This window comes from Notothenia rossii (assembly GCF_949606895.1).
Source record: "Notothenia rossii genome assembly, chromosome: 8".
In the NCBI taxonomy this organism is placed as follows: domain Eukaryota; kingdom Metazoa; phylum Chordata; class Actinopteri; order Perciformes; family Nototheniidae; genus Notothenia; species Notothenia rossii.
Genome location: NC_136906.1, coordinates 65,604,830 through 65,617,932, shown reverse-complemented (window position 1 = coordinate 65,617,932; position 13,103 = coordinate 65,604,830). Strand labels below are relative to the sequence as shown.

The window sequence follows — 13,103 nt, the reverse complement described above, 5'->3', positions numbered from 1 at the left end:
ACTCAAACTGAGTTATTAACTTAAAAGCACATGCGGACTTTAATTGTGTCATTTAAAACCTCACCTTTGATCAATACTATAATAATTTAATAATCCCGCAGCAAGGTTGGATTTACGCACAAATTGAATTTTGTTCTCCAAAAAACAACAGCACTGTTTGTTTATTTTGAAAACTGTGACCGGAAGTAGGCTTCAGTGTTACATTTGATGTCTGTTGCAGCTGTGCGCTGAGAGCCACAGTAGCAGAAGCGCACGCTGTGTTATTACCATGGCTCAGTTTAAATACTGGAGACGCGTGTCTATTCTTTTCTAAAACACAGCCTGTAGTTCAAAGTCGGAATTCGTTCTATTGAGAACAAACGAGATCGTTGCCATCAGTTTGTCTATCGTCTATCATCTGACATTCATTTGGGATTAAAATGGTCATCAAGGTTTACATCGCCTCCTCAACTGGCTCTATCGCGGTGAGTGTTTGCAAAATGTGTTTTAAAGCTTGTTGACAGTTGCACATCAAGGCATATCACAAAGGAGTGTTGAAATATGACTTGCCAAACAGTGTTTATTGCCATAATGTAGCCACATCGTACTGTGATTAGTGCTGTTCACAAGCAGTGAAAGTAACCATTCAGACATCAAATCTAAAAAACATTTTTTATTGATTTTTTTTATTGTCAGGATACATTTAGTTTGTATAATGTGTGATGCATGTGTTAATTCAGCCTGTTGCATTTTTGGCAAATGCATTTCCAGAAATATATATATTTAATTTTAATAAATTGTATAAGAATTTTTATGTACAGCATTCTAAATTTTAATTTAGAAGCTTAATAAATAACACATTCTTGTTAGAAAAAAATACCTGTTTGGTGAGCAAACAACAGCCCCTCAGGATGCACAGGTGTGGACAAAATAACCGGAAAACTACTGTGTATTAAACTGACTATGTTTGTCATAGTGAACTATATGTAGAAGTGCACCTCTCATGGAACATTCCTTATGTCCTCTTATTCGTGTTGTGAGATGTCATTTTTTTTGTTAACCATGGTTTGTTTAACCCTTAGGTTAATCTTGGGTGGGGTTCATACTTCTGAGAAAGCCATTTCCTGTTGATATTGAGCACTGCAGAAATTAGTAATTGAATAGTCCATCAACAGAAATGTCTAGCTGCTAAAATGGGAGTTTTTTTTAACAGATTTTAATAATCGTGTTTTGAATACAACTGGATTTTGGATTGATCATCAGACCATAAAAGCACTTAAAGAGTTCACTTTTTGCTATTGATAGGAATGAATTGATGAACAAAAAAGAAATTAACCAATATGAAAAAGTCATTATTTGCAGCCCTAGTTCAGTTTGTGAATGCCAAATGTCATTGAGAAAGCACATCTGATATTTAGTACAGACAGATTATCAAACAACACTCTTGTGTGAATGCTTCAAGCCTTAGGTAATGGGGAAAATGAGTAATATATTTATTTTAACACGCTCCATCTCTATAAGAGAGCAGCACAACCTTTCTGCGTTTACAAAGAAGTTATTTTTAACCCTATGACACATACATTCAGAGCACACTGACTCTCACACACACACACACACACACACACACACACAAAGCACAGTCGTGCACGCCTGGCTGAATAGGTCCACCATTTGGGTCAGTTATGTGAGTGTTGAGCTCATGTGAATGCAATTTACTGCAAATGCTTTTAAATTGAGTTACAAGTGATTGAATATAGAGGGAAGGTGGCACTGGATCCCTCAGCTGGTTTAAAGTCAATTGGACATGTGAGTAGAAAGAAATACAGTAAATAGTGTTAGATAGACATTCGGGGAATAATACTGTTAAATATAGAGTCAACTCTATAAAACAGACAAGTGCAACAGAAGTTGGAATATGTGAACAGCAATAAGGGAGAGTAATAATGAAAACACTCCAGTGAACCGATAAAATGAGCAGTTCACAGTTTAACAACAGCAGATTAGTGGAGCAGAAATCACCAGAATGAATGAAGTGCAAATTAGGTTATCCCTCCCACCCATCCGTGGATATGTGCCAAGTTCTATATAGTGGTAACGTGTGGAGGGGGGGGGGGAGGAATGCTGCAGTTTTAAAAATGTCATGTTTTTAAATGTTATTTAGTAGCTCGGGAAATGTATGTATTTCAATGTTTCCATCCAAAATCCTCTCTTTCCCTGTGTCCCTCTCTGTACATGACTGAGAGATTAGCCTCCAGTTAATCCCCATATTTCAGAACGTGCGCTCAAACAATGAATTCATACTCATATAGGGAAATGTGAGTTTTTAGTGAGTGTCATTTCTGCATACTCCCAAATTTAACCTGAACTCATCCATCCCTTGACACGCTCACCCTCACTGGGAGAACTCTTTTCATTATTTAGGCTCACGCTGCCGGCTTTTCAGCTCAGAGGAAAGTTGTATCATTTTGTGAGCAGCAATGTGATGTACAGCACATACTTAAACCTGTGATTCCAAATGGAGTTTTAACCTTTGCCAAGAGCAAACAGACAGACATGTGTTTCTCTTTAAAGACAGTCAGTCCCCCTGCAATTCATTTACTTTGTTGTGAGTCTCCAGATAAATCTGTTTTATTGGTGCACAAAAAGGCTCACTGTTAGAAGGAAGACACAACAGATAATCTTGTTTGGGTGTGTGTCTATAACAGACTCTCCTGAACAATCCCTTATTGTTTTTAATGTTAAACAATAGCTCCATTGTGGTCCTTAGCGTCACTTAAATAATGGATACACTCGACATGTATACACACACAAGCTCCCAGGACCGTTATAATGATTAAATCGTCATATTTAAAAATAAATAAATAAATAAAAAATCCTTATCTGCCAATGGCATCATTTGAAGAAAAATGTTTCCACAAAATGATACGCCCTGTTTTTAGTGGTTCACACTGTCTGGTCCCCAAATGATTTTGTAAAATCAGCCCTTTTGTTAACTATAAATACTCAATCATACAAACGATATTATCACAATAATAGACTGCATGAGATAATACAAATGGAGACAAATAGGAATGAATGAATAAAGCGCACATTTATTGTTATTTGTTGAGAGCATTGATACATGATAACAGAATGTTTGACTGATGCTGAATATACAATTATTTCCATGCTAAACAAATGTAATAATTGCAGTAACATCAATAATTATAAAAAAGCTTTAAAGCAAAAATACAAGCTAGATAAATAAAATGACAAACATTGTTGAAATGTGTTTAAGTGAAATTGCCACCAAACCAATTCAGTAAAAAAATATATAATTTTTAATCAAACATCTCAAAGACATTTCGACCCTTAAGTCTTATGGATTTGTGTGTTATGTTTGTTTGTTGTTTTTCTCTTCTGTGGGAGTATTCTGACTTCTAAAATAACCCTGGGTTTGTTTTTTTCCCAGCACTCACAAACACATGGATGCAGTTTCACACACACAGAGACCCAGGGCACACACAGGGACAATACCGTAGGGAGCTGTTGTATCCATCCCTTAGACCACAAATGGAAAAGTTAATTGCATGTCTTCACGGTGGGGTTCCCTCATAAACTGACCCAGCTATACAGAGCTACAGCACAAAATATGTTTGTGCACATACATATTCATATGTACTGTGTTTATTCACATAATAGGCAAACATTTATTTTCACACAAAAAGTTGACTTCAGGGCTGAATCCTCTTTTTTGTTACTATTTCTTTTTGGCCTGTTTAGATAAAAAAGCATCAGCAGGCAGTGGTGGGTTTCCTGGAGGCCAATCGAATCAGCTTCCAGGAAGTAGACATCACCATGCTGGAGGAGCAGAGGCAGTGGATGTACCGAAACATCCCGAAAGACAAGCAGCCAGAGAAAGGCAACCCGCCGCCTCCACAGATCTTCAATGATGATCACTACTGTGGGGTATGATGGAAGTTTATTTATAATGTTTTATATGGTCATACGTCCATATGGTAGCTTTTAACAGTTGGAGACAGTGTTGCCGAAAAGTTAATTTCTTGAAGAACTCAAGGGTTTAGAACTACATTTTTGATGGAACATGTGATAACAGCAGGAAGAACATCTAATATTTATCTCCAGGGACACTGGTGGTAAAATCTAGAGAAAGTACCTTCAATATCACAAAGAGAGGATTTAAAATGTAAGGAACATTTTTACCAATTGAGATCAAAATAAACTCAATTTTTTTACTTGTTTGTTGTTTTATATGATAAGCAGAGGTAGGTGATTCGCCCAAAATCCCATTTGATTGGATATTTTTAAGTTCAAATAAATCATTTAAAATGTTGAAACAGAGTGAGATTTTGATACACAAATACTCTAAAAAGTCTATATAACAATAAATAGCTGAATTCTTAACTTTAAGCAGTGTAAACCATGCAATTGAGTTTTTACATACATCTTTATCAATGTAAGTCAGTACAAGGTTGAGCATCCTATGCTGGTGAGTTCGATTAGTTAGTGCTTGTCAGTTCATCTCTCCACTGAGTTTGCACGCCACCCAGTAATCCGGTGGTAATCCAGTTTCACGGATGGGGCGGATTATCTGCTGCCTGCCATCCCTCTCACTGGTCAAGGTAATCCAACATTACTCTGTAATGTCATGGCAATTGAATTACATTAAAAACAGAAGAGGAGGGACTATTTGGCACAGATGTTAGCAACCATCTCTCAAATATCGAGATTATGTAACATCCTAATTGTCTTGTTTTCCCCACAGGACTACGAAGACTTCTTCCAGTCAAAGGAGTACAACACTGTGTTTGCATTCCTTGGGGTCAGTGCCCAGCCCTCAGTGAAAGTAAGGGAGATTATATAGGCATTTGAAAACACTCTGCTGTCTCTGTGGTATCAATCATACAGTCAAGAAAGTTAGCTGTCAATCCGGATTACCTCAAACCCTCTCCAGTGCTGGACGAGCAGCTATAGTTTCAGCAAGCTAGCTCTGAAACGTAGGATTTCCATCTTATTTGCATTTAATTCAAATCAGCTTTGTTTGCAGGAAAAAAATAAAGAAAACTCAAATCCCATACATCCAGATTCAGCTGCCTAGTCTCCTCCCCTCAATCTGTTAGAAATATTTATCCCAAAGATCCTCTTAGAATTTAGACAATCATAGTTCCCACTGAGTTAATCTCAGTGCTTAGATGACCAGTAAACAAATAACATACACAGTATCTCTGATTCCTAACTGCTGCGGGCAATGTTGATGCTTTTGAAAGAATACAAAGGTCCAGGCACAATTCAATGATCCACTTACCAAACATCAAAGGACCTTATTTCCATTCATCACATAAGAGCTTTTATTTGATTTCCCTCCAGTTGCGTCCATTTTCTGTCTCTCTCTTTATGGATAATTATGTTAGGCGAGATCTGATAATATGTAAACAGCAGGATATTGCAGATACATTCAATATGGACATGGACACGTGTAGAAGAGATGTCTGGCTTTTGAATGTTTTGTTTAGTACACTGGTTTCTTATCTATGGGTGTATCTGATCCCCACTAGGGGTCGCCAAAGCTTCACAAGGCCTACTTGATTACAAATGGTAGTAAGAACACTTTTCTTTGTTTTTTATTTATACAGTTGGCCTATATCCAATCTATCTGGTAGAAAGTAAATGAAATTGAAAAGAATCCACTCAAAATTCACTTGTTTTACAGAAACTTCCTGCAGTTATTGCATTCACTACTTGGGTTCATTGCACAGCCTCTCATTCGTTCTGTACTGATATTGTTATGCATTGAACCTAATATAAAATATGTGGCTTAGTTAAAGGTGTTCACTGTGCTTAATCATAGAAAAGGGGTCCCTTTAGGAAAAGTTTTGGAACCATTCATCTAACAAATCCAAGGAGAATGTAGATATTGTTAAATATCTATATCATTTTGCCCCCCAATCTCTAGGACTCTGAGTCATAGCTGGGATCATACTGCTGGTATGTGATGACAAGGGACCCTAAACTACGAGGACCAAAACTGCATTGCTTCCTGTGTTGCATCACCTCTTCTCCCACGTTCTCCCTGCTTCAAAGCCAGCACCTTGCCAAACATCAGACTCCACGGATCTCACCCTGTACGACCTCTCCTGACTCTTCAAACGCTCATTCCACCATCACTTAAGTCTCCAACAAATCACAGAAGAAAGGGGATTAACTTTATTATGTTTCATGTTTCCTTTTTTCATGTTTAACAGACTGTCACAACAATCTATCAGTAGCATCCATTCTGAGCAAACTAGATGTAGCAGCTTTTGCTTCAGGAGAACAGTTGCCTAAGTTCGATGTTTAATGCTGTAGATGAAGAATAAGATGAAGCGCAGCTTAAGTCACCTGAACACACCACCCTTGTGTGTGTATGCCTTAGTGAGTGTGTGTTTATGTGTCTGTGTTCTTCAATCAGCCGCTGTTAATAATAGCTGTGTATATTGAGGGAGGATAAGAGTTAGCACTTAATTCAACATTAAACAACTTGAGGTCTAGCTATCATGTCTGGCTGCGTGTGTATGTGTTCATGTGTGGGAGTGAGGAAGAGTTCTCAGAGGTGACAGGGACACTTCAGTTCAACACAAAGCAGATCAGACCAAATACTATCAATCCTAAACATAATAAGGATAGGCAAGACCTTAAAACATTGCTAGCATTCAAGTGTGTAGTCACCGTCATCAAATAAAACAAACCTTGTTTATTCAACTGCCAAATAGGTTACTCAAATGACCGGGAGGAAGGTCTTGGTTAGGTTACAAATATACTTTTTTTATTTTCGAAGTATTTTCCTAAAGAAGCTAGGCACAATACAGCGAACGTTAGTAAAACAGAAGTAAATATCATTTGTAGGGACTACTTTAAGCTATGAGTTAATACACGTTTGGAACTTTTTGATTGTTTACAGAAGCAGGACAATGTTAGGGGATTAACCCTAAATAAACTACAGTGCTTAAAGTTCATGGGATGTGTTTATGACATGGAAAATATTGCCAGCTCTATCCTCTAATCCAGACTGCTATAGACAAATCAAAGCTATAATCAGGGTCACATGAGCCATAGGACTGCACTTGGCAGATTATTACTCCAAGATGAATCAGACACAGGACAGGATGTAAGAAAATATAGTTTATTGCTTAGAGATAAATGTAAAGCTCTGACAGATCATGTGAAATGTAAGCAGACTGCCTTCACTGTGTTTTACGTTGCATGTTATGAAATGAACAGGTTGACGCATCATAACAGTACTGTCCAATCTGTTATATTCTTCGTCAGGAACACTAAGCATGTTGTTGTTATGTTTCTCATTCTAATTAAATTATCACGGGTGAGAGGTTGACTAATCCCTTTATGTTTACACATGTCAACACAAACAGATTCACCCTCACTAGCCATTCTTCCCTAAATAATGCCATTATGTGAATGGATGTCATTTTTACTTATTTCAAGTCATGTTGGGGACATCAATGTTTTTTTGCCCCTGTTAAGACTACACTGTGTCCGGCAGTGGCTCAGTCAGTAGGGGCTTGGACTGTGAGCCGTAGGGTCGCCAGTTCAAGTCCCCGAACAGACCTAAATATGGAGTGTGGACTTCTACTTGGAGAGGTCCCAGTTCACCTCCTGGGCCCTGCCGGGGTGCCCTTGAGCAAGGCACCGGACAACCCCCTTCCCCCCACTCCCATTGCTCCCCGGGCGCTGTAAAATAGCTCTGCCCACTACTCCTCGGGGTCTTAAAAAGTATTAAAAGTTGATAAATCAATTTAGCGAAAATTAAGGCTATTAAAAAGTATTAAACGGCATTTTCCAAGGTATTAAGAAGGTCCACAGCAACGACAACATGAAACACCCTTTAATTTACTGAAACGACATGTCGGGAAACCCCCCAAGGCGGACTGCGGTCAAGCCAGCCGTCTTTCACTTTTGCGTGGTCAAACCATCCGCCCCTGTATTTCGAGTGCGCGATTAGTTACAGGTTTACGGTAATGCAATAAAAACAACTCTGGGAAGCTGGATTACAAAGTAAAGGATGGCATGTGGTTCATTTCTATTATTTGCGATTGAGGAACAGGGTAATTTATGAGAATAATTGTAGGATGTATTGCTTCATAAACTTGTTGCACAAATACTATGAACTACTTTTACTGTGTACTTTTTGAGAATGGCAAAATTCCCTCCAGAGAACAAGAAGGAGCATTTTTGTCTAACTTTGACGTGGGATAAAAAACATTTCTTCCATAAGTAGTTTATGAAACTGCCATGCTTGTACTTAATACTTCTAGGACTACTTGCAAACATAATATGAACTACTTTTACTGTGTACTTTTTCAGTAATTTGAGTTTCAAAGTCCTCTCCAGAGAACAAAAATGAGCATTTTTGTCAACTTTAATGTTGTCTAAAAAACATTTCTTCCGTTTATGAAACTGCCATGTTTGTACTTAGTACTTCTTAGACTACTTGCAAACATAATATGAACTACTTTAACAGTGTAATTTTTCAGTAATTTGAGTTTCAAAGTCCTCTCCAGAGAACAAGAATGAGCATTTTTGTCAACTTTAATGTGGTCTAAAAAACACTTCTTTCATAAGTAGTTTATGAAACTGCCATGTTTGTACTTAATACTTCTTAGACTACTTGCACAAATAATATGAACTACTTTTACTGTGTACTTTTTGAGTAATTTGAGTTTCAAAGTCCCCTCCAGACAACAAGAAGGAGCATTTTTGTCCAACTTTGACGTGGGATAAAAAAACATTTCTTCCATAAGTAGTTTATGAGTCTGCCATGTTTGTACTTAGTACTTCTTAGACTACTTGCAAACATAATATGAACTACTTTTACTGTGTACTTTTTCAGTAATTTCAGTTTCAAAGTCCTCTCCAGAGAACAAGAAGGAGCATTTTTGTCAACTTTAATGTGGTCATTCTATGACATTCATTCTATTCTATCTATACGGCGCTGGCCCTGCCCTATATGATCATTTTCTGATAACGATGAAATAGCCCGCCTCCCTCTCCCCGCGTCTCCTGCTGCTGCTGGGCTGTCAGAAGAGGGGGAGGAAAAGAGAGGCAGGCGCCGTTTATTAAATATTATTATATTATTATACAGAGAACAGAGTCGTTATCAATTTGTTTTAAAGCTCAATAAATAACAAAGAAGACCTCTGACCGGCACTTTTCTAATTTTGTATGGAAGATTTAAACTTTAACGGACATGTTGACCGGCGGAACATTTTTTTTTTTACGGAAACTCTGCCGCACGGTCCCCTCGTTCCTTGGAAGAGGCGGTGAGGTGGGTGTTTTTCATCTGCTGTGGACTACCGGAGAGATATACAGCAGGAGAACACGCCGTCCACCGCGGAGAATAAACAAAAGAGCAACCATGGCAACCATGCTCCGGGGTCTTCTTCGCTGCTTTTGGTGTATTTCGGGCGGCAGCAGCGCCACTTACATGCCTGGCATATGTATTACATCGTTTCCAGCATTTCCAGCGGTCTAGTGTGAACGGACACGTTAAAGAATCGAATGGGTGTGAACGGAAGCCTTTTTTGCGCTTGCGTATGCGTTTTACCGTATGCGTCCTCGTGGGGGTCTAAGCCAAACTATATCCGGTCACAGAGATCTGCTATTTTAAAGTAAAGTCAACACATATCGACCCTAAATATAGTCTATATTAAGAACGAGAAAAGTCATAACATATGATCCTTTTTTGTAAACATATGACAAATGTGTGAGGGTGATGACGTCAGAGCATCGTCCTATGTGCCAGGGCTTAGCCCCGGACAGCCCCAGCCCAATTTAACCCCTGGGTATTTGTGAGGTAGCTCCTATATGGCATTACCCCGCTGAAGCTCACCAAAGTTTAACATATTTCATAGTTCAAAGTTTTGTCAATTGTTTTGTTTATTGGTCAAATACTGGTTTCTAATGGTTTCTGAGGAGTTTTACTGGAATGAAAGAGCACAGAGTCTACAGAAGCAACAAAGCAGCATACTGCATTAAACCTGACCTTCAAAGAGAGGTTGAAGTTCATGTGGAAAGGAGGCTTCAGTAGTCTGTCTGCACTCTGTTTAGTTTTGCTATCTTACAATCAATATAGTAAATGTGAGGTAAAGTGTGTTTCCAATGTAACCGGTTAGAACCCAAAGTTGCGATGAGGTCTTAAAATGTATGGAAAGGGTCTTAAAAAAGGTCTTAAAAGGTATTAAATTTGACTTCAGGATTCCTGCATATACCCTGTAGTACTAGACTCCTGGTACTAGGATGTGTTAAATGCAGTGGCCAAATGTCACTCTGTGTGCTGTGTGCTCTGCATGTGTGACCATTAAAGAGGGGTTTCATTCCTCCCTATCTATCTACATTCCTATTTTACTGAGCTCATGTACTGTGAAATCATGTGATGACTTTGTTGTGACAGATACTAACAAGCCTGTTGGGCCAACTAAATATACTTTGTGCTACACCTCTCTGTCGTGCTTGATTATTGCATTTTTCGGTTGATAACAGACTCGTGGGATCCATTTTTTAACAGATTTAAATTTCAGAAGTAAAATTTGCATTCAAAATTCGTTTTTTTTTGTTGTTTTCATATTAGGAATCAGACTAAAAACTGTCTGAAATGTAAACATTGTCATAAACGTTCTGAATCACATCTGTGTTTTGTTACGAAGAAATTTCAATTTGCATTTTTTTGTATTTCTTTATACTGTAGTTACATACCTGCAGAATTACAAAAAAAACTAAGGGCAACAAAACGGTAAAAACCTATTGGATCCACATTTGTGTTGTGACTGCAACTGGATAACAAAAAATGGACTAACACAATCCATAGGAAATACATGAGTAACAAATGACTCAATAGCAACATTTGAACACAGAGTTTTCTTTGAATGTCTTTAATTAAAGGCAGGGTTTGATTTACGTGTAAGCAGTCCAACAAAGGGAAAAGGCATTCCAAAACACTAGGCAATATCTGAGTCAAGGTAACAGGAGATTGGTCCAAACGGGGAGCACACATAATAAATGCACAAAGAAAGAAGCATCATAACAAGGGACAGGTGAGAACAGCGCTAATGAGGAATAGGTAAGGCAAGGCAAGTTTATTTATATAGCACCTTTCAACACAAGGCAATTCAAGGTGCTTTACAAAAGTGAAAGACATTCAGACAAAGGCATTTTAAAAAAAAGATAATAAAAGAAACATTAAAAGAAAAAATACATGAATAAAAAGTACATGAATAAAAAGTTACAGTGCAGTTTCAGATATGAATAGTTCACACAGAAGTTCCACTTTACTGATGAACACAACGGCTCAGTTTCAATTAAAAGCAGCGACAAAAAGAAAAGTCTTCAGCCTGCATTTAAAAGTAGTAAGAGTTGCAGCGGACCTGCAGGTTTCTGGGAGTTTGTTCCAGATATTTGGTGCATAATAACTGAATGCTGCTTTTCCATGTTTAGTTCTGACTCTGGGGACAGAAAGCTGACCAGTTCCTGAAGACCTGAGAGATCTGGATGGTTCATAATTTAGCAGTAGATCAGAAATGTAAGGGTGAAAACAATCAGGATGAGGCAGACATCAAACAGCCTGAAAACACACAAGGGCCGGAACGGTGAATATCTAAAAACATAGCCTCAGAGTAATGCTATTACATGACTCATGATGTCTATAAAAGAAACTGAAGTACACATAGTTCAGTGGTAACTAACTTGATGCTGTACATTGAAATGGCTTATATTTGCTTTTTGTCACTTCTAAAATATTGCTTGCTTTTCAAGGCCCTACTCCCCCAGAGTAATGTCATTTCCCATCAAAGGATGATGCAAATCTCTGTGTAATGATTTACCCAGACATCAATATGTGCTTAACCTGAAGTCCAAACTATTAAGATCCTCCCTTATGTCATTTGGGAATACTGTTAGAAAGCTGAGGTAATCGCTTCACTACTTTTAGAGCCTCTTATTGTGCTAATCTTGAATACTGGTTCACAGCCTTTATAACTTAAGACACATTCCAGTCACAAACCACCATTACAGGTTGTTTTGCGGCTGGTTGCAGTACAGTCAAACAGTTCCCTTATAAGACTTTTTTTGTCTGTGTATGTGAATGGTGCCCAACTCTTATGTATTTCGGTTTTAAACAAATGAATTGCACATAGACATTTCTCAGTTCATATACAGGACAGGTTACAAAGTACAGACATTAATTGAATAATATATTGAGATTGGATGTGAAAGAATCTTCATTAATCCTTAAGTATTGACACAGAAAAGTCCATCAGCACGTCATGTTCATTTAGTCCTTTTTCATTTAGTCCTTTTTCATGATAAGAAAAGCAATGGTGTGAATGATACAATTATCAATTGCTTGATTCAATTTAGCTGCTTTATTTTTCAGTGGCCTACATTGACTTTAACAATAAACCGTGTATGTGAGCATGCATGTGACAATTCTGTCAGGCTAAAGAGGAACTTATTCTCTTTATGAAATTGCAACACAACCATGTAACGGTTAACCGGAGGCACATTAAGGGAACTCCTTGTACATTATACAAACAGATGGCCAAACCAGGCAACCTATAATGCTGAATAGACAAGTCTGTTATGCAATATGATGTGCTGCCTCAGTGTAATCACTAATGCATCTTCTTATGAACAAAAGAAAAAACATCATGTGAGAAGAACTACTCACGTTTACTTGCTGTGTTGGTCAACCCTGTTAGAGAACCCTGTCATCTCTGACCCAAACCATGTTCTGAACAGTGAATATGAACTGCTACCATCTAATCGGAGATACAGGGTCCCACGATTCAATAATTGTGCATCAGTCAATCCTCACAGTAAATACAGAGCTAAATCCCAGATCAAATGCACGCTGAAGGCTCTTTGAGCAGCTTTTCTCTCACTGATTGTGCTGTTATGTTAAATGTTTGTTGTTTGTGTTTCATGTATTGTGTCTGGATACTTGTCTGTTGATGTTGGACATGAAGCTGCTGTGACGCAAGTCAAATTTCAGACTTGATCTGACAAATAAAGTAATATTGTATCGTATCGTGTATGAAAATAAAGTTTTACTAAATGTACATCCTGCTGTCCTACAT

General features: G+C 38.0%; 1 protein-coding gene across 1 annotated transcript; it reads left to right on the top strand.

Annotated features, from left to right (window-relative positions):
* Positions 1-203: 203 nt before the first annotated feature.
* Positions 204-7,340, top strand: sh3bgrl2 (SH3 domain binding glutamate-rich protein like 2). Its single transcript, XM_079643484.1, has 4 exons — positions 204-464; positions 3,742-3,927; positions 4,745-4,825; positions 5,933-7,340. Exons 1-4 carry the CDS (start codon positions 420-422, stop codon positions 5,945-5,947), a joined length of 327 nt encoding a protein of 108 aa, XP_079499610.1. The 5' UTR covers positions 204-419; the 3' UTR covers positions 5,948-7,340.
* The last annotated feature ends 5,763 nt before the right edge of the window (positions 7,341-13,103 follow it).

Coding starts and splice junctions, on each gene's coding strand:
- sh3bgrl2 (XM_079643484.1), top strand. CDS start 420: ATGGTCATCAAGGTTTACATCGCCTCCTCAACTGGCTCTATCGCG. Junction 465..3,741: donor CCTCAACTGGCTCTATCGCG/GTGAGTGTTTGC, acceptor TGGCCTGTTTAG/ATAAAAAAGCATCAGCAGGC. Junction 3,928..4,744: donor ATGATGATCACTACTGTGGG/GTATGATGGAAG, acceptor TTTTCCCCACAG/GACTACGAAGACTTCTTCCA.